Source organism: Portunus trituberculatus, chromosome 36 (assembly GCF_017591435.1).
Source record: "Portunus trituberculatus isolate SZX2019 chromosome 36, ASM1759143v1, whole genome shotgun sequence".
In the NCBI taxonomy this organism is placed as follows: Eukaryota; Metazoa; Arthropoda; class Malacostraca; order Decapoda; family Portunidae; genus Portunus; species Portunus trituberculatus.
Genome location: NC_059290.1, coordinates 9,182,367 through 9,209,617, shown reverse-complemented (window position 1 = coordinate 9,209,617; position 27,251 = coordinate 9,182,367). Strand labels below are relative to the sequence as shown.

General features: G+C 42.3%; 1 protein-coding gene and 1 long non-coding RNA gene across 7 annotated transcripts in view; both read left to right on the top strand.

The window, feature by feature from the left end:
* The window catches only part of LOC123513408 (tyrosine-protein phosphatase 69D-like), a 38,481-nt gene extending 18,997 nt beyond the window's left edge, over window positions 1-19,484 (top strand). For 3 of the 6 annotated variants that reach the window (XM_045270566.1, XM_045270563.1, XM_045270568.1), the window contains exons 12-26: window positions 58-311; window positions 494-752; window positions 1,526-1,670; window positions 2,823-3,027; window positions 4,772-4,960; window positions 5,938-6,130; window positions 6,500-6,635; window positions 7,338-7,487; window positions 7,789-7,959; window positions 8,442-8,558; window positions 12,821-12,835; window positions 15,798-15,935; window positions 16,572-16,735; window positions 17,395-17,530; window positions 17,818-19,484. In XM_045270566.1, the coding sequence (XP_045126501.1) occupies window positions 58-311; window positions 494-752; window positions 1,526-1,670; window positions 2,823-3,027; window positions 4,772-4,960; window positions 5,938-6,130; window positions 6,500-6,635; window positions 7,338-7,487; window positions 7,789-7,959; window positions 8,442-8,558; window positions 12,821-12,835; window positions 15,798-15,935; window positions 16,572-16,735; window positions 17,395-17,530; window positions 17,818-17,886 (2,341 nt within the window). In that variant the 3' untranslated portion in view covers window positions 17,887-19,484. The remainder of the gene's footprint in view (window positions 1-57; window positions 312-493; window positions 753-1,525; window positions 1,671-2,822; window positions 3,028-4,771; window positions 4,961-5,937; window positions 6,131-6,499; window positions 6,636-7,337; window positions 7,488-7,788; window positions 7,960-8,441; window positions 8,559-12,820; window positions 12,836-15,797; window positions 15,936-16,571; window positions 16,736-17,394; window positions 17,531-17,817) is intronic. The other 3 variants (XM_045270564.1, XM_045270567.1, XM_045270565.1) reach the window with 3 other exon arrangements.
* Window positions 19,485-22,320: 2,836 nt separating this feature from the next.
* Window positions 22,321-26,712, top strand: LOC123513412. Its single transcript, XR_006677331.1, has 2 exons — window positions 22,321-24,381; window positions 24,720-26,712. It is a non-coding gene; the product is annotated as an uncharacterized LOC123513412 (long non-coding RNA).
* The last annotated feature ends 539 nt before the right edge of the window (window positions 26,713-27,251 follow it).

Below are 27,251 nucleotides of genomic sequence, written 5' to 3'. Positions count from 1 at the left end.
TTTTACTATTGTGTGGAAAGTGAACTTATGTAGTGACTTTCTTTGTCCTCCCTGAAGATGGCACATTAAGGACAAGTACCTCCTGCTGGGGGATGGGAAGGTGGCAGGGAACTGGTCCTGGGGCTGCTCCTCCTGCCTTGGAAGTCCCACAGGGGATCCCACACCCTCCCACAGCACAGACAACCACCCCACCACAGCGCCACTAACTCGAGGCAACCGCAGGGACCTCCTATCCCTGCAGAAGGTGCCGCCGCTGGTTGACGGGGTGTTGTCCAGCGAGGCAAACTACACCGGCTTTGTTATTATGTCAGGTGGGTCTTTGTGGCAGCTTGGACTCTCAAAATGTCCATATCTATATTGTACTGAAAGGGATGCATGGCTTTATCAGTCACCCAAATAGAGAGGATTTGTTTTTTTATCCATTTTAGTGATGTTTTTATTGTTCTTACCTCCCTCCCTCCACTTGTGAATGTCTCCTTGTGTCCCTCTGCAGTGCCAGCCAAAGATGGGAAGCTGCTAACCACCTACACTGACTACCTGCCCATCATCCAGCCTAAGGAGGTGGTGAGGACGTACGACCCTGACCCTTCCTCCAGGACACCCGAGATGCAGATTATTTACGTTGCCGCGGGTCTGTTCACCTTCCTCCTCCTCCTCACCTTCACCCTGTGCTCCCTCCTGTGCTTCTATCGCCGCAGGAACAAGCACCTGGAGGAGGAGGAGGTGGCCGAGAGTCTGTCTGGCTCCCTCGGGTAAAGCTCTCGGGACTCTCCTTGTGTTTGGGGTTCACTAGGCACTGTTAGGATGCACAGAGTTGGATGTACTGTTCCTATAGTCTGTCTACTCTAAAGTGACTCCTGGGGTTCAAAACATATTGTAACTTATTGATATTATAATTGATTTTATGTGAGTAATACTTGCTTTCTGTTGATCAGCTCACATATCATAAAGACAGCTTATGGTTTTCCTTAAGATCTGACACATTCCTCCAAGACAACGTTCAGATTTAGACCCAGAAGACACTTAAGAGCAGACAGACTATGGTATTGCCACCTTTACTGAATGTCTAACAGCTTATACTGATAGGTTAGGTTTAGGTAGGAAACTACATTAGACAGGTAAAGGATAGGTTAAAGATAGAAAAATATATGTATGGTTTAGAAATGCTGCATTAGACTAATGGATAGGTGAAGGATATGAAACTTCATTAGACTAAAGAATAGATTAAGTATAGGGAACTGCATTAGACTAAAGGATAGGTTAAGGATAGGCAACTGCATCAGAAGTTAAAGGATAGATTAAGGTTAGCAAATAATATAAGGCAAAAAGGACAAGTTAAGGATAGGAAACCATATCAGACAGTTAAAGAATAGATGAAGGATAGAAAACACTGCATTACACAAAGAACAGCTCATGTTATACACCACACATATCACTCCTATATTACACATCCCTTGTAGTTTTAGGACATTTTGAGAGCCCCGCTATCCCAGAGTTTAGGAATTATTCACACACTCCCTTGCAGGAGAATCTTCAGGTCCCTGCGACGCTCCCACACACTCATGTCCCAGCCAGCCGTCGACGTGAAACCCATCCCTCGCGACGAGCTGGTGCCGCAGTACATCGAGAAGCTTAAGGACTCAGAACTTGGCTTCCGCAGAGAGTATGAGGTGGGTGGGAGTGTGGAGACTTGTGCTTGTATGTGGAATTGTATGCCTTCTCTGTTTACTTATGATTAGCTGTGAATGTGAGTGAATGTTAGGTGTCTGATGTGAATGTGAAGGGATGTTATTTAAATTGAGTGTGGAGACGTGAGGTTATGTGTGAATTGTAGGCTTTTTGTTGTTTATTTGTATGATTTTTTGGCTAGGAATGTGAGTTTTTGTTGTGTATGTGACTGTATGTTAGTCATAGGGATGTGAATGGGAAATGATGTTATTTAATGGAGTGTGGAGACGTGAGGTTTAAATGTGGAATTGTATGATTTTGTATAATTTTTTGGTAGTGAATGTGAGTTTTAGGTGTGGACGTTAGTGTATGTTTGGTGTTTGATGTGAATGTGGTGATATGAATTGATTTAGTATTGAAAGGTTAGGAATGTGAAGAAGTAAGTTTAAATGTTGAATTGTATACTTTAGTTATTTATTTGTATGTTTTTTGGCTAGGAATGTGAGTTTATGTTATGGGTGTGAGTGAATGCTAGGTGTCTGATTGAATGTGAAGTGATGTTATGTAATGAACTAGTATGATTATTGTTCAGGAATGTGAGTTATGTTGTGAATGTGAGTGTCTTGAGTTTCCTTTTGTATGCAAGAGGGGAAGCTGGCCAAGGGCAACTAAAAAAAAAAAAAAGACCCACTTGATTGCCAGTTCCCTTAAAGATCAGTAGAGTTAGATGTGAATGTGAAATGAAGTAATGTAGTGTGTGAAAGGTTAGGAGTGTATGAAAGTGTGACGCAGGTGTGCCAGTAATTAATTTGAACAAGATACCTGTAGAAATAGCAAAATAATTCAGATATTTGTCATGGGTACAGAGACCCATTAGTAATACCATTAAAAAGAATCACACACACACACACACACACACACACACACACACACACACACACACACACACACACACACACACACACACACACACACACACACACACACACACACACACCACCACCACCACCACCACCACCACCACCACCACCACCACCACCACCACCACCACCACCACTAACAACAACAACAACAACTTAGAATCATTGAAAATAAGTCGAAGACACCAAACACTATTTCACATTTCACCAAGCCTTCTCCTGACCCACCTCCAGGCTCTACCAGAGAAATTTTACGACCGCACCAGCAGAGCGTCGGACATGATAGAGAACGCCCCGAAGAACAGATACCCAGACATCAAGGCTTATGACCAGACGCGGGTGAAGCTCTCGCAGCTCAACGGTGCCATTGGGTCGGACTACATCAACGCCAATTATGTTCTTGGCTACAAGGAGAGGAAGAAGTTCATTTGTGCCCAGGGTGAGTGGAGTAACATTGGCCAATTATCAGAAGTGTTTTGCTTTATTGCCGTTTTCAAGAAGCCACAGATGATTAGTTAGCAAGAGGTCACAGTGATGAGGAGATGGGTTTTCAAGAGGGCAAAGAAATGAGTATCTGAGTTTACAAGAGGCTACAGATGATGATTAGCTAGCAAGAGGCCACAGAGATGAGTAGTTGGGTTTTAAAGAGCCCAAAGAAATTATTAGCTGGGTTTTCAAGAGGCCACAGAAGTGAGTAGCTAGGTTTTCATAGAGATTTTAATTTCTTTTAATATATTCTTTATGTTTTGTTGTTTATTCTTTTATTTAAGTTGATGAATATATATATATATTTTTTTCAATGTTTATAAATGTTTATGATTAATTCTTTTCATATTGTTTTGTTATGCTGCTGTTGTTACTAGTATTAATCAGCTTATTTCTTTAATACCTCCATTTATCGCCAAGGACATGAGTAGCGTGGAAGAGTGCTGGTGTGAAAATTGCGTGCTTTGTCGTGGCATCTCCCCTTAACCCCTTCAGTATTGTGATGCATTTCTACCTTGAGTTTTTGGTGTGTTTAGACGATTTTATTGACAATAGGAAGGTTCTATGGATGTCAGAAGATTAATGGCCACAGTCTTCATGATTTTAATCTCTCATATAAGTTTCTGAAGCTGTATAAAATCACCAAATAGTAAGCAGAATGAATTGGAAAATGCATCATGGTACTGAAGGGGTTAATGATAGAGATAGCCTAAGTGTGCACGTATTGTCATCATCATTACTATGACACAGGAAGGAGACACTGAGGATACAAGTTACATTACAGCTCAGATTTTTTGTTGATCTTTCCTCTAACAGTTCACAAGGAGCTGTTACTGTGTTGAGCTGAATAAATGCTAATATACACCTAATTCTTCAGGGAGTGGTTTGCTTGATATATAATTTCTGTGTCTCATATTGTGGTTATGTATGTTGTAGTGTATGTTATTGTATCTTGTTGAAATTTCTCTCTAATCTCTACAGGATGCTAGTATCTATGTGCATTTTTTTATTTTTAATTTTTTATTTATTTTTTATTTTTTTATTTTTTAGCTTGGTCTATGTTTCCTGAATGTGTATGATGTCACACTTATCTGCTACATTATGATGATTGCCTCAGACTGTTGACTGGCATTTCAGTAGACCTTTTTTCTTACAGTTTTATTGTCCTCAGTGTTAATAATTGAAGGGTTTTCTTATGTGCTCTTCTGTGTGCTTACCGACTTTCCTGCTACTGGTTTACTATCAAAGCACAGGTTTTAAGACGTTTATCCCCATTCTTTTGGCTAACTCTTTCTCGGACCTTTGTGGGAACTAGCATCTAAGTGGGCCTTTTTTGTTTAGTCGTTTTTGTTGCCCTTGGCCAGATTTCCCCTCTTGGATAAAAAGGAAGAAGTTAATGCCACATCATTTGAATTGTAGCAAAGCAGAATAATTCCCTCTTCATCATACACAACACTCAACACCTACACCTCACAGCAAACACCCCCACAGCACCACAGTAACACCACAACAGGGACACCTCACTGACACACACCTTGCACCCCACATCAAACATTTCCACAGCACCACAGAAACACCACAGCAAGGACACCTCACTGACACCCACCTTGCACCTCACAGCAAACACCCCCACAGCACTACAGTAACACCACAGCAAGGACACCTCACTAACACCCACCCTACTCATCCATCCACAGGGCCCATGGAAACAACAGTGGATGACTTTTGGCGGATGACGGTGGAGCAAGGGTGCGGCGTGGTGGTGATGCTGACCAATCTGGAGGAGACTGGCAAGGTGAAGTGTGTGAAGTACTGGCCTGAAGCGGGGCAGCCCAAGACTTTCGGCAATATCACCATCTACCTGGTGAAGGAGAAGGCTTACTCAGGTGGGTTAGGTTAGGTTAGGTTAGGTTTCTAGTGTTTGTTGGCAGCCTCATCTCCTTCATAAGAACATAAGAAAATGAGATAAGCTGCAAGAGGCTGTCAGGTCTACACGTGGCAGTCCCTATATGAGCAAAGCTACTTAAACCCTCCAATATTGGGACACATTTTTACCTTGAGATTTCTGTACAATTAGACCATTTTATTGACATTAGGAAGGATCTATGGATGTCAGAAGATTAAAGGCCACAGTCTTCACTATTTTAATCCCTCACATAAGTTTCAAAGCTGTATAAAATCATCAAATAGTAAGCAGAATGAATATGGAAAAGCTTCATGGTACTTAAGGGGTTAATTCCATCTATTATCCCCATCCATAAATTCGTCTAATCTTTTAAAGCTCCCTATTGACTCAGCACTAACAACATGGTAACTGAGTCTATTTGATGGCTGTTCCTTATCTTATGACTCCAAAAAAGCAGTTTAATTTTTTTTACGTGAATTGATGCAAAAGAAACAGAGAGAAAAAATGTTACAGGGGAAGATACAGAAAAGAATGGTTATGAAGAGAAGAAGCAAGCAAAATCAGTAATCAGGGTTTTAAGTGGTAAGTTGTTAAGGAGTTTTGGAAGAAGATCATAGATGGATGGTGGTGAGGGGCAGAAATAATTAGGCATGTTTGAAAAGAGGGACTGTTACATGTAGGCCTGGTGGGTTGTTGCAGCTTCCCTAATTTTTTTTATGTTCTCATGATCCTATTGTCTCCATCCCACTTCACTCCACTCACTCCACTCCACTCCACTCCACTCCACTCCACTCCACTCCACTCCACTCCACTCCACTCCACTCCACTCCACTCTACTCTACTCTACTCTACTCTATTCTGCTCCACTTCATTTCACTTCACTTCACTTCACTTCACTTCACTTTACTTTACTTTACTTTACTTTACTTTACACTACTCCACTCCACTCCACGGCAGACTTCATGGTGCGGACACTGAGGGCTGAGTGGGGTGAGGGGGATGATCTTCACACTCATGAGGTGCGCCAGTACCACTACCTCCTGTGGAAGGACTTCATCGCCCCAGAGCATCCCACGGGGGTCCTCTCCTTCCTGCGCAGGATCAATGAGGCTTACTCCCATGAGCAGGGTTCCCTACTTGTGCACTGCAGGTATGGAGACACAGTGGGAATTGGATCTGTGTAAAGTGTGTCTTGTTGCTGTGCTTGCTTTACTCTTTGTCAGTTTCTTGAAAGGGTAAATCTTCAGAAATAAATTCTTGTATTCTGAGGTACTTGCAAAAAATCCAACTTGATGTAAGAAATGCTTGAGAAAGAAAAAGAACAACAACTATTTTGACTAGAAAAGTGTTAATGGGGTGAAAACTAAGTCACAGTTTTTCATTTTCATCACTTAGATTGTGCCAGGTTATCATTTTCTTTATGGCACATTCTGATTGTTTTCTTTATAAAATCTTAAGTATTCCAAAGTTTCATTATTTGTCACACTGTAATTGGCGTCATTCCTGTGTCATGGCACAGTGCTGGTGTGGGCCGCACTGGCACGCTGGTGGCACTGGACTCGCTTGTCATGGAGCTCGATGAAGAAGGTCAGGCGTCCATCTTCAACGTGATTTGTGACCTGCGGCACCAACGGAACTTCCTGGTGCAGTCGCTGGTGAGTGGCGTGGTGGTGGTCAGGTGGGGCTTGATCAGGATGGGTCAGGTTGAGTCAGGTTATGTTAGTTTGTATGAACTTAAGTGAGAATTCAGAGTGGGTGTATTACAAGATGGAGTGCAAAGTGCAGCGAAACATATCCAGCTGTACCCTTCCCTGATGCCTCCTGTCCCTTGTGTCAGCTGTAGAAGTGAGAAATATAGCATAGTTTTCACCTAACGCTCTTTCTTGATGCCACCTGTCCCTTGTGTGAGCAGAAAAAAAAAAGAGAAGTGTAGCATATTTATTCAACACTTCCCTGATGCCTTCTATCCTTTGTGTCAACTGTAGAAGTGAGAAATATAGCACAATTTTCACCTAACGCTCTTTCCTGATGTCACCTGTCCCTTGTATGAGCAGAAACAATGAGAAGAGTAGAACAATATTTACCCAATACTCCTCACTAATATCTCCTGTCCCTTGTGTTAGCTGTAGAAGTGAGACGTGTAGCTCAGTTTTCACCCAACACCCTTCCCTGATGCATCGTCTCTCCCTATGTGAGCAGAAACAATGATGTGTAGCATAATATTTACCTAGCTGTACCCTTCCCTGGTGCTTTCCTGTCACATGTCTTAATAGTAGCAGTGAGAGGTATAGCACAGTATTCACCTAGTACCCCTCGCTGATGCCTCCTAATGCCTCCTCTCTCTCCGACCTGAGCAGAAGCAGTACGTGTTCATCCACCGTGCGCTGATGGAGTACGCACAGTTTGGCATCACAGAGCTGACCATTGCCCAGCTGAAGGAGATGTACAGCAACCACACACACCATGACAGCATGGATGACTCCTCGCCGCTAGAGAAGGAGTTTGAGGTATGTGGCTCTCTCTCTCTCTCTCTCTCTCTCTCTCTCTCTCTCTCTCTCTCTCTCTCTCTCTCTCTCTCTCATGAGAACTACAAAGTTTTTTTTTACATCCTTGCATTTCATTGACTATTGTACTACCTAACCAAAACATACCTAACTTAGCTTAACCCAAACCTAACGTACCTTAACCTAACCAAACTAAACCATACCCAATCTAAGTTAACCCTATGCAGTTTTGTTTAAATTTCAGCATAGACTCTACCTCTTTGCCAAACATTTCACTAAGCATTGTCTGTACATCCCCCTGCAGCGTCTTGGCAAGGTGGTGGAGGACCGGAAGCCTTTTGCCATTGCCACCAGTGAAGAGAACAAACCCAAGAACCGCTATGATTATGTCCTTCCCTACGATTCAAACCGCGTTATCCTGGCGCCACTCTCCACCAGACCAACCTCCACCTACATCAACGCGTCCTTTGTCACTGTGAGTCCTTAGCTAGATAGTGTCTCCATAGCTATAGTTATCTAATTTGTCTTTAAATGTTGCTCACACTAACAGCTGTAACCATCTCCTTGCTTACTCTCTTCAGTACCATAAATTATTCATCTTTATTTTGCTTATTATTTAGTGATTTTATACAGCTTCAGAAACTTAAGTGGGGATTAAAATAGTGAAGGCTCTATCTGACCTCCATAGACACTTCCTAATGTCAATAAAATCATCTAATCATACTCAAAACTCACAGTAAAAATGTGTCCCCAGTACTGAAGGGGTTAAACTATTCCAGAGTGTGTGTGTGTGTGTGTGTGTGTGTGTGTGTGTGTGTGTGTGTGTGTGTGTGTGTGTTGTTAGCCTATGTCTCTTAAATAGAAAAAAAGAAAAGAAAATAGTGAAACAAGTTTCCTCAGAATGGGTACAGCTTCTTGCCTCCCCACCACTCCTCTCACTGTCTGTTTGTGTTGCAGGGGTATGACCTGGCGGAGTCCTTCATTGTGACGCAGGACCCCATGGAGAACACTGTGGCAGACTTCTGGAGGATGGTGTTCGATCAGGAGGTCAACACTATCGTCATGCTCTCGGAGGTAAGGTGCTCAATGTGTGTGTGTGTGTGTGTGTGTGTGTGTGTGTGTGAATGTGTATGTGTGTGTGAACTCAAGATTTAGTTTGGAAATGATAGGGATTATTGTTATACTTATTTTTTTTTGTTCTTACATGTTTAATTGTATAGATTGGTGTTTAGTTGTCTTTTCTGTGTGTGTGTGTGTGTGTGTGTGTGTGTGTGTGTGTGTGTGTGTGTGTGTGTGAGAGAGAGAGAGAGAGAGAGAGAGAGAGAGAGAGAGAGAGATTAAAGAAGCATAAATCATTGTTGAACCTTATTTGTCTGCTACTTTTCAGTTTTTAATCTTGTTTTTATCCTTCATGTCGACAGTCTTATCCTTTCATGTCATTGTTTGAAGAGTACCGCAGGCATTCATTGAAATCTTAGTCATATCAAACTTCCAAGATAAATGTTACAGCTCACCAGACCAGCATTCATCCCATTAGTCACAAATCTGCACCATTCCTTCATCCCTGTCCTTCCTCTCCACACCCATCACTAGTCCTGGAGATGGTGGTCTTCTTGCAGGTAGCAGGTCACTTATTTAATCTTGAAGGTAATTGTATCCACTGTACATAGGATTTATCTCCACACCAGAGCAAAGCAGGATCTAGATGAGTGCTTGGGTGGGGGACATGTAACCCAGATGTCTACAGGTCATACTAAACACTGAACACTTGTAGATACTGAGACGAGAGGCTCTGACATGTACCCAGGAGTGTATTTCGGGCTGCTAGTTCAAAGGGATGCATGTAGTAACCCTGAGAGGAATGAGGGAGCTTACTAATGGTGGTGGTGCAGACTCTGGGAGATGTAAAAACTAAGCATCATAGCCTTGTAACACATTTCACTGGCAGGTTTTGGGAGGAGAAGCTTGTCGTACCCTGTAGTGACACTGAGGTGATGAATGGCACACTTATGAGACTTATGGATGTAATGTATGTGTGTGTATGCCCTCCAGCGTCACTTGTTAGTCGACCCTCTGACGGGGATGTGTCAGGCTGTTTTGGTTCTTGTTTTCCCGGCCTGTGTGCTGTGCTGGCAGTGTGCTGTGTGAAGGAACTGAAGCAAAGAAAAGTCAGGCTGTGGTATTTATTGCATGATATAGTTGCTCTTCTCTCACTTGTAGATGTCACCTTCAGTTTGGCGCACACACTCAACCAGTAGCCAGCCAGATGCATGGTTCTCTCTCTCTCTCTCTCTCTCTCTCTCTCTCTCTCTCTCTCTCTCTCTCTCTCTCTCTCTCTCTCTCTCTCTCTCTCTCTCTCTCTCTCTCTCTCTCTCTCTCTCTCTCTCTCTCTCTCTCTCTCTCTCTCTCTCTCTCTCTCTCTCCCTCCTCTCTCTCCAATCATATTTTATCAGCTCAATGCCACTAATTGCCAAGTTTCACAATGTTGCAATGCCTCCGTCATCTGCAGTTTGTATGTGATGGCCCTCCTCTGTTCACTTAGACCATCTCTCTATGTGGTCTCGGCAAACAGATCAATAAGACTTCCCTGGCAGTCATAATTTTGAGACTTTTCTTTGTTGTCCTGCCTGCTAGACCCCCTCACATATCTGGAAGTCTATTTGTTGATTATCGTTCTATTGATTTACAAGGTGCCTTCCTGAACTTACTCGAGTCTAGTTCTCTCTCCTACCATCTGCTTCACTTCCTACAGCAGTCATGTCTTCAAGGTAACAAAATTTCTGGATAACTGTAAGGATTGATCTGATTTCCACGTATTAGTCACTCCATCTTTCACTTCCCATTGCACAAATTGTAAATAGAGTTAGTAATATTTCCTTGCTTTACTTCTTCCTTCAATTTCCTGTCATTCACTTCCATATGGTCACAGTAAATATGGTGAATTTGATGAAGTTTCTATGCTTTTCTCCATCTTTTACTTCCCAGCAATCACAGTAAATCCTAATTCTATCTACCCACAGTAAACTATCCATTACACTATGATCCTTATTTAGAAACGCTTTGCTCTCTCACCATGACTATTTTTCAAGTCCACAGAGATGATTACTGGGGTTTTCAAGAGGTCTTGTTAATGATGTAGAAATCTTGTGAATCTGCCTCGAGAACCATAAAAACAACTTAAAAACTCATGTGAACTTAAATAAAGTCTTGAAATAGTAGGGTGAAGCACAGAAGCGATTCTGAATACGAGCCTATCCACCACACAGCTGCACCTCTTCCACACCCACCTTGCTCTTCACAGGATGGACCACACACTACTCACACTTCCACTTCCACCTCTCTTTGTTTATCTCCCACTTCAGGCAGGGTTGATGTTCTGTCAGGTCTCCTCTAACTGGCTCATTCAGGCATTCCTCTGACACTCCTCTCAAATCTCTGTGTGGTCCATCTTCTTTGTCACCGTCGTTGTTTTCCCCTTCACAGTTTAGTTGGATGTGCGATCACTCTTCTCTCTTCTTTGTGCAAGCTCCTCATTCACTCTTTTTTGGTTTTCCTCTTTCATCCACGTTTTATCTGTCACTCTGCACATGGACTAAGAATTCCTTGACACAAACACAGTCTTTGATTCCTCACCATTATTTGAAATTGGCTTTTGTTTTTGTTTTTTTGAGGCTTTTGATTTCATTCCAAGTCTTCAAGGGGATGTTTTGATACTAAGCTGTCAGTGCTAAAGTATTGATACGCTGAGTGCTATCATTAAGAGAGGGACTAAGCTTCACTGGTTAATTCTAAGGCTCACTGGTTAATTTCTTTCCACATTCACTAGTTAATTAAAGGTGAGGAAGTGGTGATTACTTTGCCAGATTATAATTCTTTGTACAGTAAGATGGCATCATATTACAGTTTATTTTATTTTTCCATTCTTTGTGGCATAAAGCACAGAAAGTGTCATTGTGCTCTGTATCTCCCTCACATTTTTTTAACACCTTGAAATGTTTCCCTGTCTTTACTTCACGCCCCAACAGCCAGAGTGGGAGACATGCACTAATGGTGTACTCTTTAGGTGGTCCCTTGGTGAAGTAACTAGCAGGTGCACAAACCAAGCTTTTCTTTAATCACCCCCAACCTGTGTAAATACTGCCCACCATCCCCTGCTCATTCTAACGGCTGGTAGTGAGAGCATTAAGCTATTGTGGGTGTGTCATCAACCCCCAAATGTTTTCTGTTTTGCCCCTTTTGTGAGTCAAGTATTCTTTTTATCCTACAAATTTGAGCATCATCATGTAAAGAATGCCTGAGCTAAGCTAAAGATTCATTGCCTAATCAATTGACATTTTCAGATTAAGATGAAATTATTTTTCTTTCTGTTTTTTTTGGTGCTATATGTCTAAGTGATTGATCAATCTGATGTTTTTGTGTTTTTTTTTTATCAAATTTCCAAATTTATCATATATCATTAATGTTTCCAAATTCTATCATATTAATATCAACTAATGCAAGGCTTTAATTTTGTGAAGCTTCAGAAAGATTAGTGCAGTGAGGCACAGTGCTTCAACAACAGTGACTGAGAGTAGCCACATAAGACAATCAGTAATGTCTAACCAGCTCTATGGATAGTGTTGAATATTGCTGAACTGCTTACAAAATTGTAACAGTGACTGATCATTCAAATTTACCTTAAATTTTTACTTAAAGTTTAACCTAAAGCATTTATATTTGTCATGCAGTAAATCTAGATGTTATAACTTATTTTCATACATTTTTTACTTCATTAACGTATGAATAGCCAAAGTTTGCATAGTGACTTGTGGTGCAAACATTACTTGGCACTGACTGTTGCATCAGGAGCCAGTCGGGGTGCCAGGGTGTGTCGCAGACTTGTGTTTCCCAGCAGTTATTTGTGGGTGAATCATGACAGAGAGAGAGAGAAGAAAAAAATATCTTAAATTTTTAGTATTACCCACAAATAATGACAAAACGTGGCATAATGTAACAACTGGCTGAAACAGTGTTGCTGGAAGAACTAAGCAATAAACAGACAGATACCAATGAGAGACAGCTGCAACACTGCCCTGGTGCCACACTGATGGACTCCTGTGCTGCTGAAGAGTAGATGACATTTTACTACTTTTCAATCTTTCTCAATCTTTTATGATCTTTCAAAGTACTGTTTTGTCTACATTGAGCTCTATTTGGCTAACTCCAGTAGAATTTGCCTAGAGTGATTCTCGTGGCACTTTGAACCAATAGTTGCTGATGTTTTAGATTTTAAGCTAGTGATTATATTCTTTGATCATATGTAGCCACTCACTGATTACTTACTAATACCCCACTAGGTGCGCCATGAACAGGTAAATTACCTATAAAGTTCATTAATATGCCTATAAGATTAGTGTAACCCTGTGTTGACTAACTCCCACACCTCCCAAGAGCTGAGCTTACTAACTTACTAACTTACTAACTTGTTCTCCTCACTTCTCCTTTCTCACCGCCTTCCCTCCCTTCTGTCTTGCTTCATTCATGCATGGATTGGGAGCGTTGCAGGAAAACCTTGACTTGCCACAGTGAAAACCCAAGCCACTCTAACTGAGACTTGGCTGGCAGTGTGTGTTGAGATGGTGGTGTTCAGAGGCTTGTGTGAATATTGCCCACCCCAGCTGTGTTTCAGTTATGTTAAGTTACCTTATGAATCCTACCTTAATTTAACTCTTTCACTGCTACATGGAACAGTTTGTAGCACCTGAAGCAGTGCATTAAGTTGTCATAAGCATCTACAAACAATTTATTGATGGAAAAAAATACACTGCAATTTCTTACCCATTCAGAGATTGGATAGATCTGCAGAATAAGTGAAGATGTTGCAGAGTGATTGGTAATGAGGGAAAGGTGTACCAAGTGGCAGTTAAAGGGTTAAAGTCTTAAGTAACTTAACCTAACTTAACACTGCTCATACAGAGTGAAGCTGGGATGGGTAACCTTGATGTGATTTTTCTTTTGCACTATTTTTAATAATATTTAATTTGGAGTTCTTATTTCATGTTTTGAAAGTTGCCATATCCTATTAAAAAAAAATCAGCAGTCAAGGTTTTACTGCAACAATTCCTTAGCCTGATAAATCTTATGGTGCTCTTGTCTTCATTCTTGCAGTGGTGGTGGTGGTGGTGGTGGCGGCTTGCTCTCACCCACACCACACTTTTATCTGCATCTTCCCCTTGCATAAAGCATTCTATTCTTTCCTGACTTGTCTTGATGGCATAGTGCTTCTCATGTTACGTTCTTTTAGTAACCGTTTGTCCTTCATTCATTGGGAGCTGCAGGGAAGGGATTATTTCAAGACTGTCGCTGATTAATTTACATTCAGTCACCATTGTTACTCTTTTATATTATGGTAAAGCTGTGTGTGTGTTTTAGCAATGTATCGGATATCTGAAGTCAGCAATAGGGACATGGGTGTGTGTGTGTGTGGATAGTAATCATCTTTATGTATTTTGTGGATGTGGATAACAGTTTCCATAAAGGCACTGTGGGGAGGAAGTGTGTCTGTCAGGGGTGGAGATGGATTTAGTGTATTAAGACCCATTCACTCACATCCCCATAGCAATTTATCAATCTTATCTGTATCCATTTGTATTACGGCCATATTTCTTTCATACGTGGCAAATGCAAGTGTGGAGGTGTCTGTTGCAAATGTGGCTATTCATTTGGTTTGTGGATTTGAAAGTGGTACAGTTGGGGGTGAGGATATCCGATACATCATTAGTGTCTTTATTATGCTTACTCATGGCTGCTGGAACTGTATTTTTGATATTTTATAGCAAGTCAGTGTGAGCATTGCAAGCACATGTGTAACTCATTGCTGTGCTGTGAGGGACATGCTAAGAATAAGCTGTCTCACCCCCAGCCTTTTATAGCCCCCAATTAGCCCTCAGTTAGCCCCCATCCCTTCCACACACATACACACCAGCCACACCCCAGGTCCTCTCAACACCAACACACAACCAACATGCAAGCACACACTCAGATATTGATCCTTCCCTATGAGTCATATTTTCCTTGTAGCTTTCACTCCCTCCTAAGAACAATAGACATAATGTGTCCCTCCTTTGTCCCCCTCAGTGTAGGAAAGTGTGCCCCTCCCTTTCTATTGTTTCATTGATCATTGATATGCTTTTCTCTGCTCATTAAGATTACATTGCTGCAAAAGTACTGCACTGGATTTGAAGTGACTGTTAGTGAGTGTTCATTCATGCTCTGGCTTGGGATATGCAGGAAAAGCAGTGTAAATGACATGTAGAACCTCCATTTAAACAAACTCCCTGTGTTTTTGTTAAAACATTGCATCATTCCTGCTTTGGGCTCTTGCTGGGCTTTGTTGTTTGGTTGTGCTGGTGGTGATGGTGGTGGTGGTGGTGGTGGTGGCGGTGGCGGCGGTGGTGGCCTTGCTGCATGGACACCAGCACTGCCCGTGAAATGTGGTGGGCCAGGCGACTCACTTGCTCACAAGCTGAACACTGTTGATTCACTAATTTTGGAGGCATTTATGCTTAAGCTTACTATTATGTTAAGCTTAGCCTAAGAATGATAGCTTCAAATAACACGGTTAGGGAGAAAGAGATGAAAGAAAGGCACTTGAGGAACCCATAGAAGCACTAGAATGTTGCCTAGTTAGTTATTGCTTCATTATACTAGAGTAACACCAGATGATAGAGCAATGCCAGTAATACCAGTAAATGTTAGACTGCCACTCAGTGTTGTTTGTGAGAGCACTGTGTAGAAAGGCAATGTGGTGAAGGTGTGTGGATATAGACCGCTGACCAGGGTATACAATACTGGTCACACTGCTGTAGATGTAGGGGATATTACAGACACACACTGCACAAAAGGATAAAAAACACAAAGTATTGATAGTGGATGTATTAAACCAAAATTAGAAAGAACAGAAAACCAGAGAGAAAGAGTGAGAGCGAGAGCAAGAGAGAGAGAGAGATGGATTAAGTTTTAGGGAAAAAAGAAATACATTTGAGGCTACAGATAAGGATAAGATAAGACTACAGCAAGGAGTAGATTCTAGGCTAGAGATGGATAACAAACAGACCACAGAGAGGGAGACAAACTAGTGACAGAAATAAAACTGAGACCACAGAAGGATGGGTAAGTTATAGATCACAAAGACAGAGAGACACAGAACACAGAGAGAGAGAGAGAAAGAGAAAGAGAGAGAGAGAGACATGTGTTAGTGTAGTGAGATGAAACACACTGGACAGGAATGCACGTGTGTTGTGAGCGTTGTACTAATGTGTTGTGTTGGTGCAGCTGGGCAGTGGTGAACAGTGCTGCAACAAGTACTGGCCGGATGACGAGGAGACATACGAACACATCTGTGTCAAGCTGGTGTCGAGTGAGAGCTACCCCAAGTACTCATGTCGTTCCTTCCTCCTCACCAACACCAAGGTATGAATCGTTGCCTTCCTGATTGTTGCTGTGATGTTCTGTAGCTGCTGTAATATTCTGTTGATGCTGCTATAATGTTTTGTAGATGCTATAGTGTCAGTGTATGCTGCTGTAATGTTCTGTTGATGCTGCTCCGTCACTGTCTCAAATTCACTTAACTTGATGGAAAGAACAGGGAACTTTTTTTTAATATTACCCTTCCAGTGTCTCATAACCTCTAAACTTGACAAAAAACAGATTTTTTTTATGAACATTACCCTACCAAATGATGGAAACAATGACTTTTTTTTAATATCACCCTGCCAGTGTCTCAAGATCACTAATCCTAATGACAAAACCTGACTTTTCACAAGTATTTCCCTACCAAATGACAAAAACTGAATTTTTCTGAACATTACCTTGTCAATGTCTCAAACCACTGAAATAAAAATAAACCACCAACTTTTACAAATATTCCCTTGCCAAATGATAATAACCTGACTTTATTTAATGATACTACTCTGCCAGTGTCTCAAAAATAACTAAAATAACAAAACCAGTGACTTTACAAACATTCCCCCTGTAATTTTCCATTCATAAAAAGAAATACACATGTACCTCTAACACTAACTCCCTCACCTCACCTGTGACCTCCAGAACAGCGACGTGCTCACTGTGACCCACTTCCACTACATCGGGTGGTCGGGGCTGCTGGGGGAGGTGCCTCTAGTGACCCACGGCATCATGGAGATCATCACTCGTGTCCAGACCCACACTGACGCCACCCTCTCCTCAGCCGCTCCCACCCTCGTCCACTGCTCGTGAGTCAGGGAGTGGCACTGCTGTAGGAGGAAGGAAGGATGAAGGGAAGGGAAGGAAGGGATGAAGGGAAGGGAAGATAAGGAAATGGTGAAGGGAAGGGAAGAAAGGATGAAGGGAAGGAAAGGTAGGATGAAGGGTGAAGGGAGCGGAAGGAAGGATGAAGGGAAGGGATGGGGAGTGGTACTGCTGTAGATGGGGAAGAAAAGGTCAAGGAAAGGGATGGGAAAGGAAGGGGGAGTGGCACTGCTGTAGAAGGGGAAGGAAGTGGATGAAGGGAAGAGAAGATGGAGTGACACTGCTGTAGAAGGGGAGGGAAGGGGTGAAGGGAAGGAAAGGTGTAGTGGCATTGGTATGGGGAAAGAAGTGTGTGTTTAATGGTCTGGTGTAGAGGAGAAAAGAGTTGTAGTGCAGGAAAGGCTGTAGGACTGAAATTAGGTCAGGAAAGAAGGACAAGGAGAGATGCTAAATTAGAAGGAAAGAGTAGGAGAAAGTTAGGTTTGGAAAAGAGGATAAGGAGAGAAGGAGAATCAGCAGGAATGAGTAGGAAAAAGAGAAAAAGGAGGAATGATACTTATTTAAGGAGGAGGAGGAGGAGAGGATGGGAAGGGTTTGTTTATGCGAAGAGACAAGGAGGAGTGACAGAGTGGTGTGTTTTCAGGGGTGGCGGGGACAGAAGTAGTGTGTACGTCTGCCTCAACAACTGCCTGCGTCACCTGCGCCGTGAGGGTCGAGTGGACGTGTTCCAGACCTCCAGGAGAATAAGGGCCCTCAGGCAGTTCCAGCTCATGGAATTTGTAAGTTGATGCAAGGGTTTAATGTTTGTTCATTTGTAGGTGTCAGGTGTTGTGTTGTGTCTCCATGTAAGTGTCATTGTTTGCTTCAGTAATTTGAGCTTCTTGGTTGCCAATCTTGAGGGGAAAGAGTGTAGGTCAAGTCATTAGTAGATTATTTAAGCTTTTGTGCTAATTTGATGTGTTTATATTGCTCATAATTAATCATGTGTGTGTAATACTTGAGTTCATTGCAAGAATGTAGCATTGCAGACTTTCTCTCACACTAGCTGTCTCTCCTTCTGTCTCAGGCCCAGTATGAGTTCTGCTACAAGGCACTGGTTGAGTTCATCGACAGCAAGGGTCTGGAGAACCTCTGAGGGAGTTGCTGCCACACCAGCATTAGCTTGACACAATCTTTAAGAGTATGAATTTTAATACTTAAGCAACCACTGCAGGGAGTGAGGGTGGAGTCATTTGTGTATTTGTGGAGCAGGGTGGCCGGCGGGGATGGGTGTGCCGGCCAGCAGAGGTGGCGCAGCATGCCATTCTGCCGGGCCATAGGAATTGATCTGCTAGAGTAGTTTTCTAGGTGGAGCAAACCAAGTGGCATACCTTCAGGTGTGACTGGAGTCTGTTTTGATGGTGAGAATCTCCCGCCACTATCCCGAGGGAGGCCCGGGGCAGTGTCCCTCACACACATTGGCTCTTTGGTCAAGCGGTTTACTTAGTTCTGTAAGGCACAAAGGTCACATTGGAGACCGGGTCATGCTTTGGATTGACTCCAGTTACTAGTGTGCACTCCCAGGTTCAGGATTGATATTAACTTTTGAGTCACTTCAAAATGTCAGTGGAAAATTTCCCTTTGCAGCATAACACAGTCCTCATCCTTTGGTGGTGCACACCAGGGACTCGGCCTGACTTGCTGGTGGGCTGGGAGAGAGAGGCGTGCAGCAAGGGACCCAAGTGTCCCGGCCATGGGAGTCGGTCCATGGCGCTGGTTTGTCGTGCGGTCCCAAGCTTAGCCGAGAGATATGCAGCGTGGCCGAAGGGAAGCATCTTCAGGCCAGGCATCTGCTGCTGGGCCTTTTTGCTGCCCTATGCTTTTATATTTTAATTAATCCTGTATGGTTTGGTGGTCCTGTAAGCTTGCTGGGTGTCTCTCAGTTATACAGCTGTGTTTACTTTGAGCTTAGGCTGTGGAATGTCTGCCAAGAACATACATATCCTGGCTGTGAGTGAGGGTATGTCTGTGGCAGGAAGTTTTGCACTGTAACATGTGGGAGGGACTAGAAACATAGGTTATCACTTACAAAGACGATAGAGGTAAAAGTGAAAACAATTATCCATGATATTGAATTACTATACATCATTCCCTTCCTCAAAAAATTACATCTGAATAGTGTCTGTCATGAAATTTTGTACATTTTTACATCACATTTTGCATTTTTATGGGTATTTTTCTATTTATTTTTAAGCTGTGATAAATAAGGAAACTAAAGCAAGTAACTTAAGACCGAGGGCACAAAACAAGGACTTCCGGTAGAGAGAGAGAGAGAGAGAGAGAGTGTTACAGAGGCAGGACCCGCTGTGCTCAAGCTTCTTAGTCACCATTGTTTGTGCTTGTGTTGTTGCCTCCCTCAGTGACCCTCAGCCAGCCATCCAGGTGGAGCAGAACGCGTCGCCGGGTGTTTGGGATTAATAGGACGAAATTTGGTGTCCTCTGCTGTATTTGCCAAATCTTAGCCTGTTTTGTATATAGCAGAACATTTTGAGGGAAAAGATCAAATGGTACTTTACTCTTAGTCATTTGCTTTATCAGAATGGGGGTGTACTTTATATATGCACAATCTTTTATATCATTTCTATTTTAAGTGAAAGTGTCTTATCATAAGGTACTAAAGCATCCCAAGGTATGTCAGATAGTTCATGTAGCCTCTTTACAGCAGTTTTATTTATTTAGTTTTTTTTTTTTTTTCATAAGCAAGTATGTAGCTTCTGAGTTTAATTTTGCCGCTACATTACCACCTCTTGAGTTTGAATGAATTGTTAAGGCTTCATGTATCTCCTCACCCATCCTATGCACTGAGAGAGCTGGCCATGTGTCAGTGTTTTGCTCATTGTTTCTATTATTTCATTGGTTTTCCATAGTCTGATCACTGGCCAAGTTGTGTGACGTCTCAGTGAACACAATGACTCTCTGCTGTCCTTCATAGCCAAAGGAAAATACCAGTAGCATACTTGGCGTTTGTCTTTTAGTGCAGCGGTGTGGAAGAACGGTATCCTTGGAGCGCTGCGTTAAGCCCGATAGCAAGGTCTTGTTCCTAGAGGATGTTGTCGTGACTTTCTGTTTGGTGAAAAGTGGTGCTGATGTGAGATGCTTACAGGGGAGACTTGCTGGTTTTTGTGTGTGCTCTGTGAACCCTTAGCCGTGGATGCACCATTTCCATTGTGGCCTTTTCTTTCAGCAAATGAAATATTGGATTTTTCCCCGTAAATCTTGGTACATTGAATTTTGCTGTGGGGAAAGAAAACTTCATGGGACAGGGCTGTAGTGGTTGATGAGTGTGTGCAGGGGGCAAGGGTGTCATGACTGCACCAGGGGACCACGTCTTAATGCTGACTACCAGATGCCTTTATGGTACACCAGGTCAGCCCTCACTCCACACACAGTCTCCAGGCATCACATTACCCCATTACTCACCACAGTTTGTTGCAAAGGGTGTGTACCTCCCTCATCTCCACTGCTAAACATGAAACAGAAACCACTAAACTTTATTGTTATTTTGACTGAAGCTGTGTTACTTTGCAAGGAGATGTCATGTTTGTTGCTCCTGCAGAAGTGATAGCTCAGTGTTATTTGAGTGTTTGCTGGAGGTTGAGAGGCTTATTGTAAACTGTTGAGGTGCAGTGATGGGAGGGCCTGGGGACGAGTGGCGATGGGGTGAGGACTAGAGGTCACTGCAGAGCTTCAAAGGGACACAAGACAGAGCCGAATCATATCACACTTTATACGAACGATTGCGTGTCTACAACAAAGTGTATAGTTAATAACCCAACCCCCATCATACTAATTTTCTCTGGTAGATGAAAGGGCATATGTACGTTCACTCATTGCTCATTATTTTTCATTGTTTATTTTTGAACTGTTATTGTTTCAGCTGCTACTGCCTGCTATTACCACTGTCACTGTTACTACCACTACTTTCTAGCAGATGAGGAAAGGCATTGGCTGGCATGGTATTTTAAGGTTGATATAGCTAGAATTAATCTTTTCTATGAACTGTGTCTTGTGTAGGATAAGGCTCTCAACTTGTGTGTGTGTGTGTGTGTGTGTGTGTGTGTGTGTGTGTGTGTGTGTGTGTGTGTGTGTGTGTGTGTGGAAGGCTGTTTTGCATTTGTTTTTCGCCATGTTTGGTTAAGAATCACCATGAGCTTTAGAATGACCGAATCAAATGGGAAGGGTGAGTTTGTTCCCTTATTTCCGTATTTCCTGTATACAATAGAGGTGTTGGTCGGCATGCCTGTCTGTCTGTCTGTCTGTCTGTCTGTCTGTCTGTGTCTGTCTGTCTGCCACTCACACTCCAGCAAAGCAACACAGAGCTTCATTCTTCTCCTGGTGTTGTCTTACAAATATTATCTCGGCGATGACTTAGAAGGATGTAGGAAAAAAGTCATTGTTATTATTGTACATTGTAATAATATACGTTTTGCCATTAACATTTAAAAACAATAGAAATACACTAGGAATACAAGTAAAGGCAGTGTAACCCAGAAGTGGTAGGTTTATTCTTATACTTACGGAAAAAAGCAAGACACTGGAATGAGAAGATTATTGTTATTATTTTTATCATTATTACTCTTATTATGATAGAATTAATGCAGAGAATTGGTACTAAGTAAATAAGAATGTAATGCATAGGTACTCTTAAGCTTATTCTTATCTTCGCAGTTTTGGCATGGTGTGTGTGTGTGTGTGTGTGTGTGTGTGTGTGTGTGTGTGTGTGTGTGTGTGTGTGTGTGTGTGTGTGTTCTGTAGCTTCCTTGGTATATGGGAAGGGTAAATGGTGAGGTGGTAGTGGTCATGAAGATAGATGGAGCTATGGTTGGGCTGGTGTGGGGAGGAGGAAGAGGGAGGTGTTAGGCCAAAGAGGGAAGGGAATACTAGTTACTTGGATTACATATTTTGATATTATTATTATTATTATTATTATTATTATTATTATTATTATTATTATTATTATTATTATTATTATAGGTGTTATTTCAGCATTCTTTGCAAACGTAATGGATATTTGTAAATCTTGTGTCATTATTTGTTCCATGCCATTAACTAGGCAAGTCACTCAGTGGTGCTCTCTGTGGTGTGTCTAAGTCAGGCAGAGTCAGAACGTCGCACAAATTAAACTTTCTGTAAGATTAGAGATGTGGTCATTGCAAGTAACTGTACCACTCTCAGGATATGTGTCTGGCAGTACAGGAGTCCGCAGACCAACAGTTGAGCTGCAGGCCACACTGTTGATGCTTTGTGGTGACGGCAGGCCAGGGCAGTCTGGCTCTGACATGAGGTGTTGCCCTGAGGTTTGGTTTAGCGTATGTGTTCAGCTTAGAGTAATGCGTTCAGCTTACAGTATTCTCATCCATTGCCTTATGCTCCACCCCAACGTGAAGCTTGTTGAAGGTTGCTTGGTAGGACAACATGCCAGGTTTCTTAGGTTTCTGTTCCTGGTACACGATCTCTCTCCTTTGCTTTGCCAGTGGTTGGGTTAATGTTATGTTAGGGGTTGGATTGCTTTACTTCCACAGAGCTGGTGCCCTTGGTGTGTGTTGTTGGCAGAACTAGACAGGTGTGCTTGTGTGTGTGCATGTGGTCAGTCCTGTATGCAATTGGCTTTTGAGGAGCAAGGCAGGATGCACCAAACACTACAAAGGAGACACTGGATAGAAGTGAGGCAGTGGTTGGCTTGGAGTATGTCTGGTCATTAGAGGCAGGAAGAACTGTATAATTGAAGGCTTATAGATGCATACCCTACATGGAGAGCTAGATTTAGAGACCTTTTACTCTTTGAGGTCGTGGTGAGTGAGGTACGTTAAGGTTTGGACATATGCAAAGTATTAGTGTTTGGTTTGGGGTATGTGGATATTAGGCAGTTAAGGTATTGCAGCATCTGAAGTGAGGAGACCCAGGGTTGCTTGACATTTTGGTGCAGAAACACATGGTATGCTTCAGGAAAACTCTTTGTGTTTTTTAGTACCACAGCAGCAGCAACAGCAGCACCATTACTCATGAATGCAACTTATTGTTATGCCATACATGTTTTGCCTTTGATGTACGTGCGTGTGTGTGAGTCTGTGTGTGCAAGTGTGTGTGTGTGTTGTCCATATACATTGACCGAAGTAGTTTTGATAATCAGATGTATAATTATTCGGGCTTTTGGCAGACCTAAACTATTAGAACTCTACCAAACACAATACGTTCCTAGGGCGTCTTTGTTCTCCCAGCCAATTCACCTTTACCTTGAGTTGCTTTGTGTTACGACCTTCCCCTTTCCCGCAACTTCCTTTCTGATTCACGTTTTTGTGTTCCGATAATAGTTTGAGTTTTCCTTTAGATGTATCAATGTATATTTCACGTAGCATAGATTCTGACGTAATGTGGGTACCTGTAGTAATGCATATGATTTCCCTCATTTCCGTATCTTTGCAGTGTCATATTGCAACATTCACTCCATATTTATTCCTATGTGAGTGTTGAGTCAGGCACCAGTTGATACACATTCACGTAGCTAGGCAGTTAAGAGAGAGAGAGAGAGAGAGAGAGAGAGAGAGAGAGAGAGATTGTGTGTGTGTGTATGTGTGTGAGTGTGACTTTCATACCTTAAGTAATAACACTAACTCTCCTGCATACAAATTAGTGTTACTTCCATTTTACAAATTAGTACCGTATTTCTCATCCTTGATCACCGCCAGCACCGCCATGAAACAGATCTGTATGTGTGTATGCGTAGCCAGTTACTCTTCATATGCAGATGTTTGTGTTTCCCTCAGTTCTGCACATCATAATCCATAGTGTCACATGTTTTTAAGTTTTATTGTACAATTTCATCACCAGTTTTATAATTTAACAAGTTCGAGGCTTCTATTTCTGGTATTTTTTTTTAGTTTACCGATTTGTTTAGTGTGTATGTTTGTATGTTTCAATATGATGTGTTTGTTGTGATCAGTTATGTGCAGAACACCTGTCGTCACTTGTGTTGCGTTCGTGCAGCAGCGGCAGCAGGGGCAATACAAGTAATGGTCATGTGTCTTCGCTGAACATGTCATCTTCTTCATTGCTCTGCGTGTGGTGTGGGCCCAGTAGCTCCCCGCCCTCACACCTGTACCATCACCATCAGGTACCTGTAGTCTGTGGTGCTGCCTGTCTTGTCATTATTTTGTTATTATCATTGTCATTGTTTTATTAGTTTGTTGCCAAAAGTGTGATGAGAGATTGCTCATGCAGTTTTGTCTTTTGTTGTTTCTCCATTATTATTATTATTATTATCATTATTATTATCATTATTTTTATCATAAGAAAATGAGGGAAGCTACAAGAAGCCATTGTTAGGCCTACAAGTGGCATTCCCTGTATGAAACCTGTCATCCACATCCATAAATTTGTGCATTATTATTATTATTATTATTATTATTATTATTATTATTATTATTATTATTATTATTATTATTATTATTATTATTAAGCAGTACATTTCTACTTTAATGCAATGCACGCCAGGATAATATATTATTATACTCATTTACTCAATCAAGTGTGTGTGTGTGTGTGTGTGTGTGTGTGTGTGTGTGTGTGTGTGTGTGTGTGTGTGTGTGTGTGTGTCTCACCCATACTCCATTTTAGCATTAAAACTGACATTTTTTGAAGCACCTCCCCTCTCTCCTTTCTGCAACACAATGAGTAGTAGTGGACGCTGGGTGGAAGGGAAGGAAGGGCGTGGCTTGATGTGGCCATCGAGTTTAACAGGAACAGGGTGGACAGAGAGGAAGGAGCTAGCGGTGTCTGGTGCTGGAGTGCTGCTGGGAAGGCTTGCTGTGCTGGGAGTGGGAATGCTAGGAGTGCTTGGTGTGACTGAGAGAAATGGTTTTGCTTTGGGTTTGAAATATTTGAGTTTGAATTGGCGCTCAGTAGAAGTTGTAAAGGGCAAAGACAGAGGAGGTGTGTGTGTGTGTGTGTGTGTGTGTGTGTGTGTGTGAGGCAGGAGGGTATGCAAGAGCCGCCGCTGAGGAGAGAGGTCGAGTGTGTGTAACCGGAGTGTTTTTTAATGCATTTTGTACTCTGTATGTATATGTTTAGGTGATATTATCATAATCCTAACTATTATTATATTATGGTTAATTCCTATTGCATGACATTATTTCAAGAGTACTCCTCTACCTTACCTTACCTTTTTGTAAGCAGCTTTAAAACTCATTTTACGGCAGAGCGCCATCGTATGCTTTGCTATTATATGGTATGTCTTTTTTGTATCTTTTGTACTATTATTTGGCAAGGTTCAGTATATAAAGTAGAACATTCGGTTTGGTCCGATGTTAAGTTACGTACCGCCGTCTGGAGGCTGTGGGCTCATGTCACGCACCACGACCCTCAGCTGTCCTCCTCCCGCTCCGGAGCCGTAAAGTAATGGAATCAGTCAGTCCACAGTGCATCTGTCCATATGAAAGTTACGTCTATTTAAGCACCGTAGATTAACGCCAATTTAGACTACTTGATCCGCTCAGCCGTTAGTTATGGAGGGGACGCCCGGAGTGTTGCATCTCCGGGCACGGAAGACGCTGAGGGCGCCGTGGCCCACGCACACCAGATATCGCTGTGGCTAGTCCGGTATTAGTCTTATGCAGGTTAGGTCTTCCCGAGAAAAGAAAGAAAACATTAGCACATTAAGATTAAGTATGTGTATGCTAGTTATCATTATTATTATTATTATTATTATCACAATTATCATATTGTTTGTCATTGTGAGTTCGGAACAACGTCTTGACAAGCGGTTGGTGTTTGTTGGACACGAGCGCTATTCAAGAAATGCAGTGGGAAGAAAAAAGTGGAATACGAGTTGAGTGCAGCCCAGTTTCCTTCAATTCATTTAGCATCACCAGTGTACAAGTATGATAAAAGAAGACATGTATTTGTAAAGAACATGTGAGTTTTGAGTTTTCATATTTACGAATGTAAGTGTATAAAGAACGAAATTGTGATTGCAAAAGTTCTATACATAGTGCAAGTTCCCGCCTGTGGTTAGCTACTATTATATCCTCCCAAGTAGCTCACGTAGAAGTGTGTTCCAGACTTTTGCTCGTTCATCCCGTTTTTAGTCCAGGTCACTGAAGCTCTTGTCTCGTGGATTCACCCTCCCCCCCTCCAACCCTCAAACCTTTGTACTCAATTAGTTTTAATGTTTTCCGTCACTCATTCACTCACTCACTCACTCATTTGCTTCCTGTTGGTGGAGTGAGTTAAGGATGTTTTTATACCTTTTTAAGTCATGAATTTAGTGATTGGTCAGCATTTGTGAGAGCTTTACTGTACAAAAATACTGAATGTCATGCAAAGTAGTATGACAACATTGTATAGCCTCCTTACTCCCCGTCCCTCTCCCTCCCTTCATTCCCTTCACACATCCCGTAAGCTGTTCTGAAGGCCGCCGTCGCTGCCACAACTATAGGGTGCTTGTTCCTTCCTTCATTCCTTCCTTTCTTCGTTCCTTCGTTCCTTCCCGTGGTGAGGTTCGAGGGGTGAACACAACACACGCGAGACAGGCGAAGACTCACTCGCTGGGTTCACTCGCCGCTTCAAGACCTCGTGTTCTGACAAATACCCAAACTGTCCCTGAATTCTCGACCTCTTGTTAAATTGTTGCTAGTCTCGTCTGGCCGTCGCTCCTTTCTGACATCTGCTCCTCGTGTGATTTTCCTGCCAAGTGTGACTGAAATTGGTGTCTCAGGTTGGACTAGTGCTAAAGTCTTGGAGATTTGACACACGAAGGGCTTGATTAGGTGAACTCTACGCCACCCTAACCCGACCTAACCTTACTCATTCCCCAAGTACGTGGGATGGGTTGACCTTCTTGTGGTGTTGGTATTTACGGCCTTGTTCAGAAACGCCTTGCTCTTTCACCACGTTAATTTTTGAAGTCCCCATAGACGACTACTCGGGTTCTCAACAGTTTCTCCTTATGATAAACTATAAATCTTGCTAATCCATCACCAGAACGATAAAAATACCCTTAAAAACATGAGTATATTCAACTAGAGCCTTTGGAAATAGTCGTGGTGAGAGAGCAAAGCGTTTCTGAATACGGGTCTTATTTTCACTGAGTAGGAGGAGCGCGGCGAGGCGAGGCTGGCAGCAGGGATATTTCAGGATAGGTTCACTGTCTTGTTTAGCGCCAAATTGCCACAGCTGTCAAACTTTTAACAATTGTACATACGAGTATTTGCTTTTCTTTTCCTTTATTTTTCATCGTATGATTGTATTTATGCTTTGTACACTAACCATTTACACTGTGTAGTCTGTTTCTACTGTATAACATGACAAATACATCTTGTGTATAAAAAAAAAATGTTTTCTTCACTGTAACCTTGCGAGTGTTGTTGACTTGTGTTGGAGGACGGTCTGGGCACACTGAAGGAATACTGAATACTATACTGCCAGGGGAGGAACTAAAGGTGAAGTGTGTAGAAGCCGAGCCAT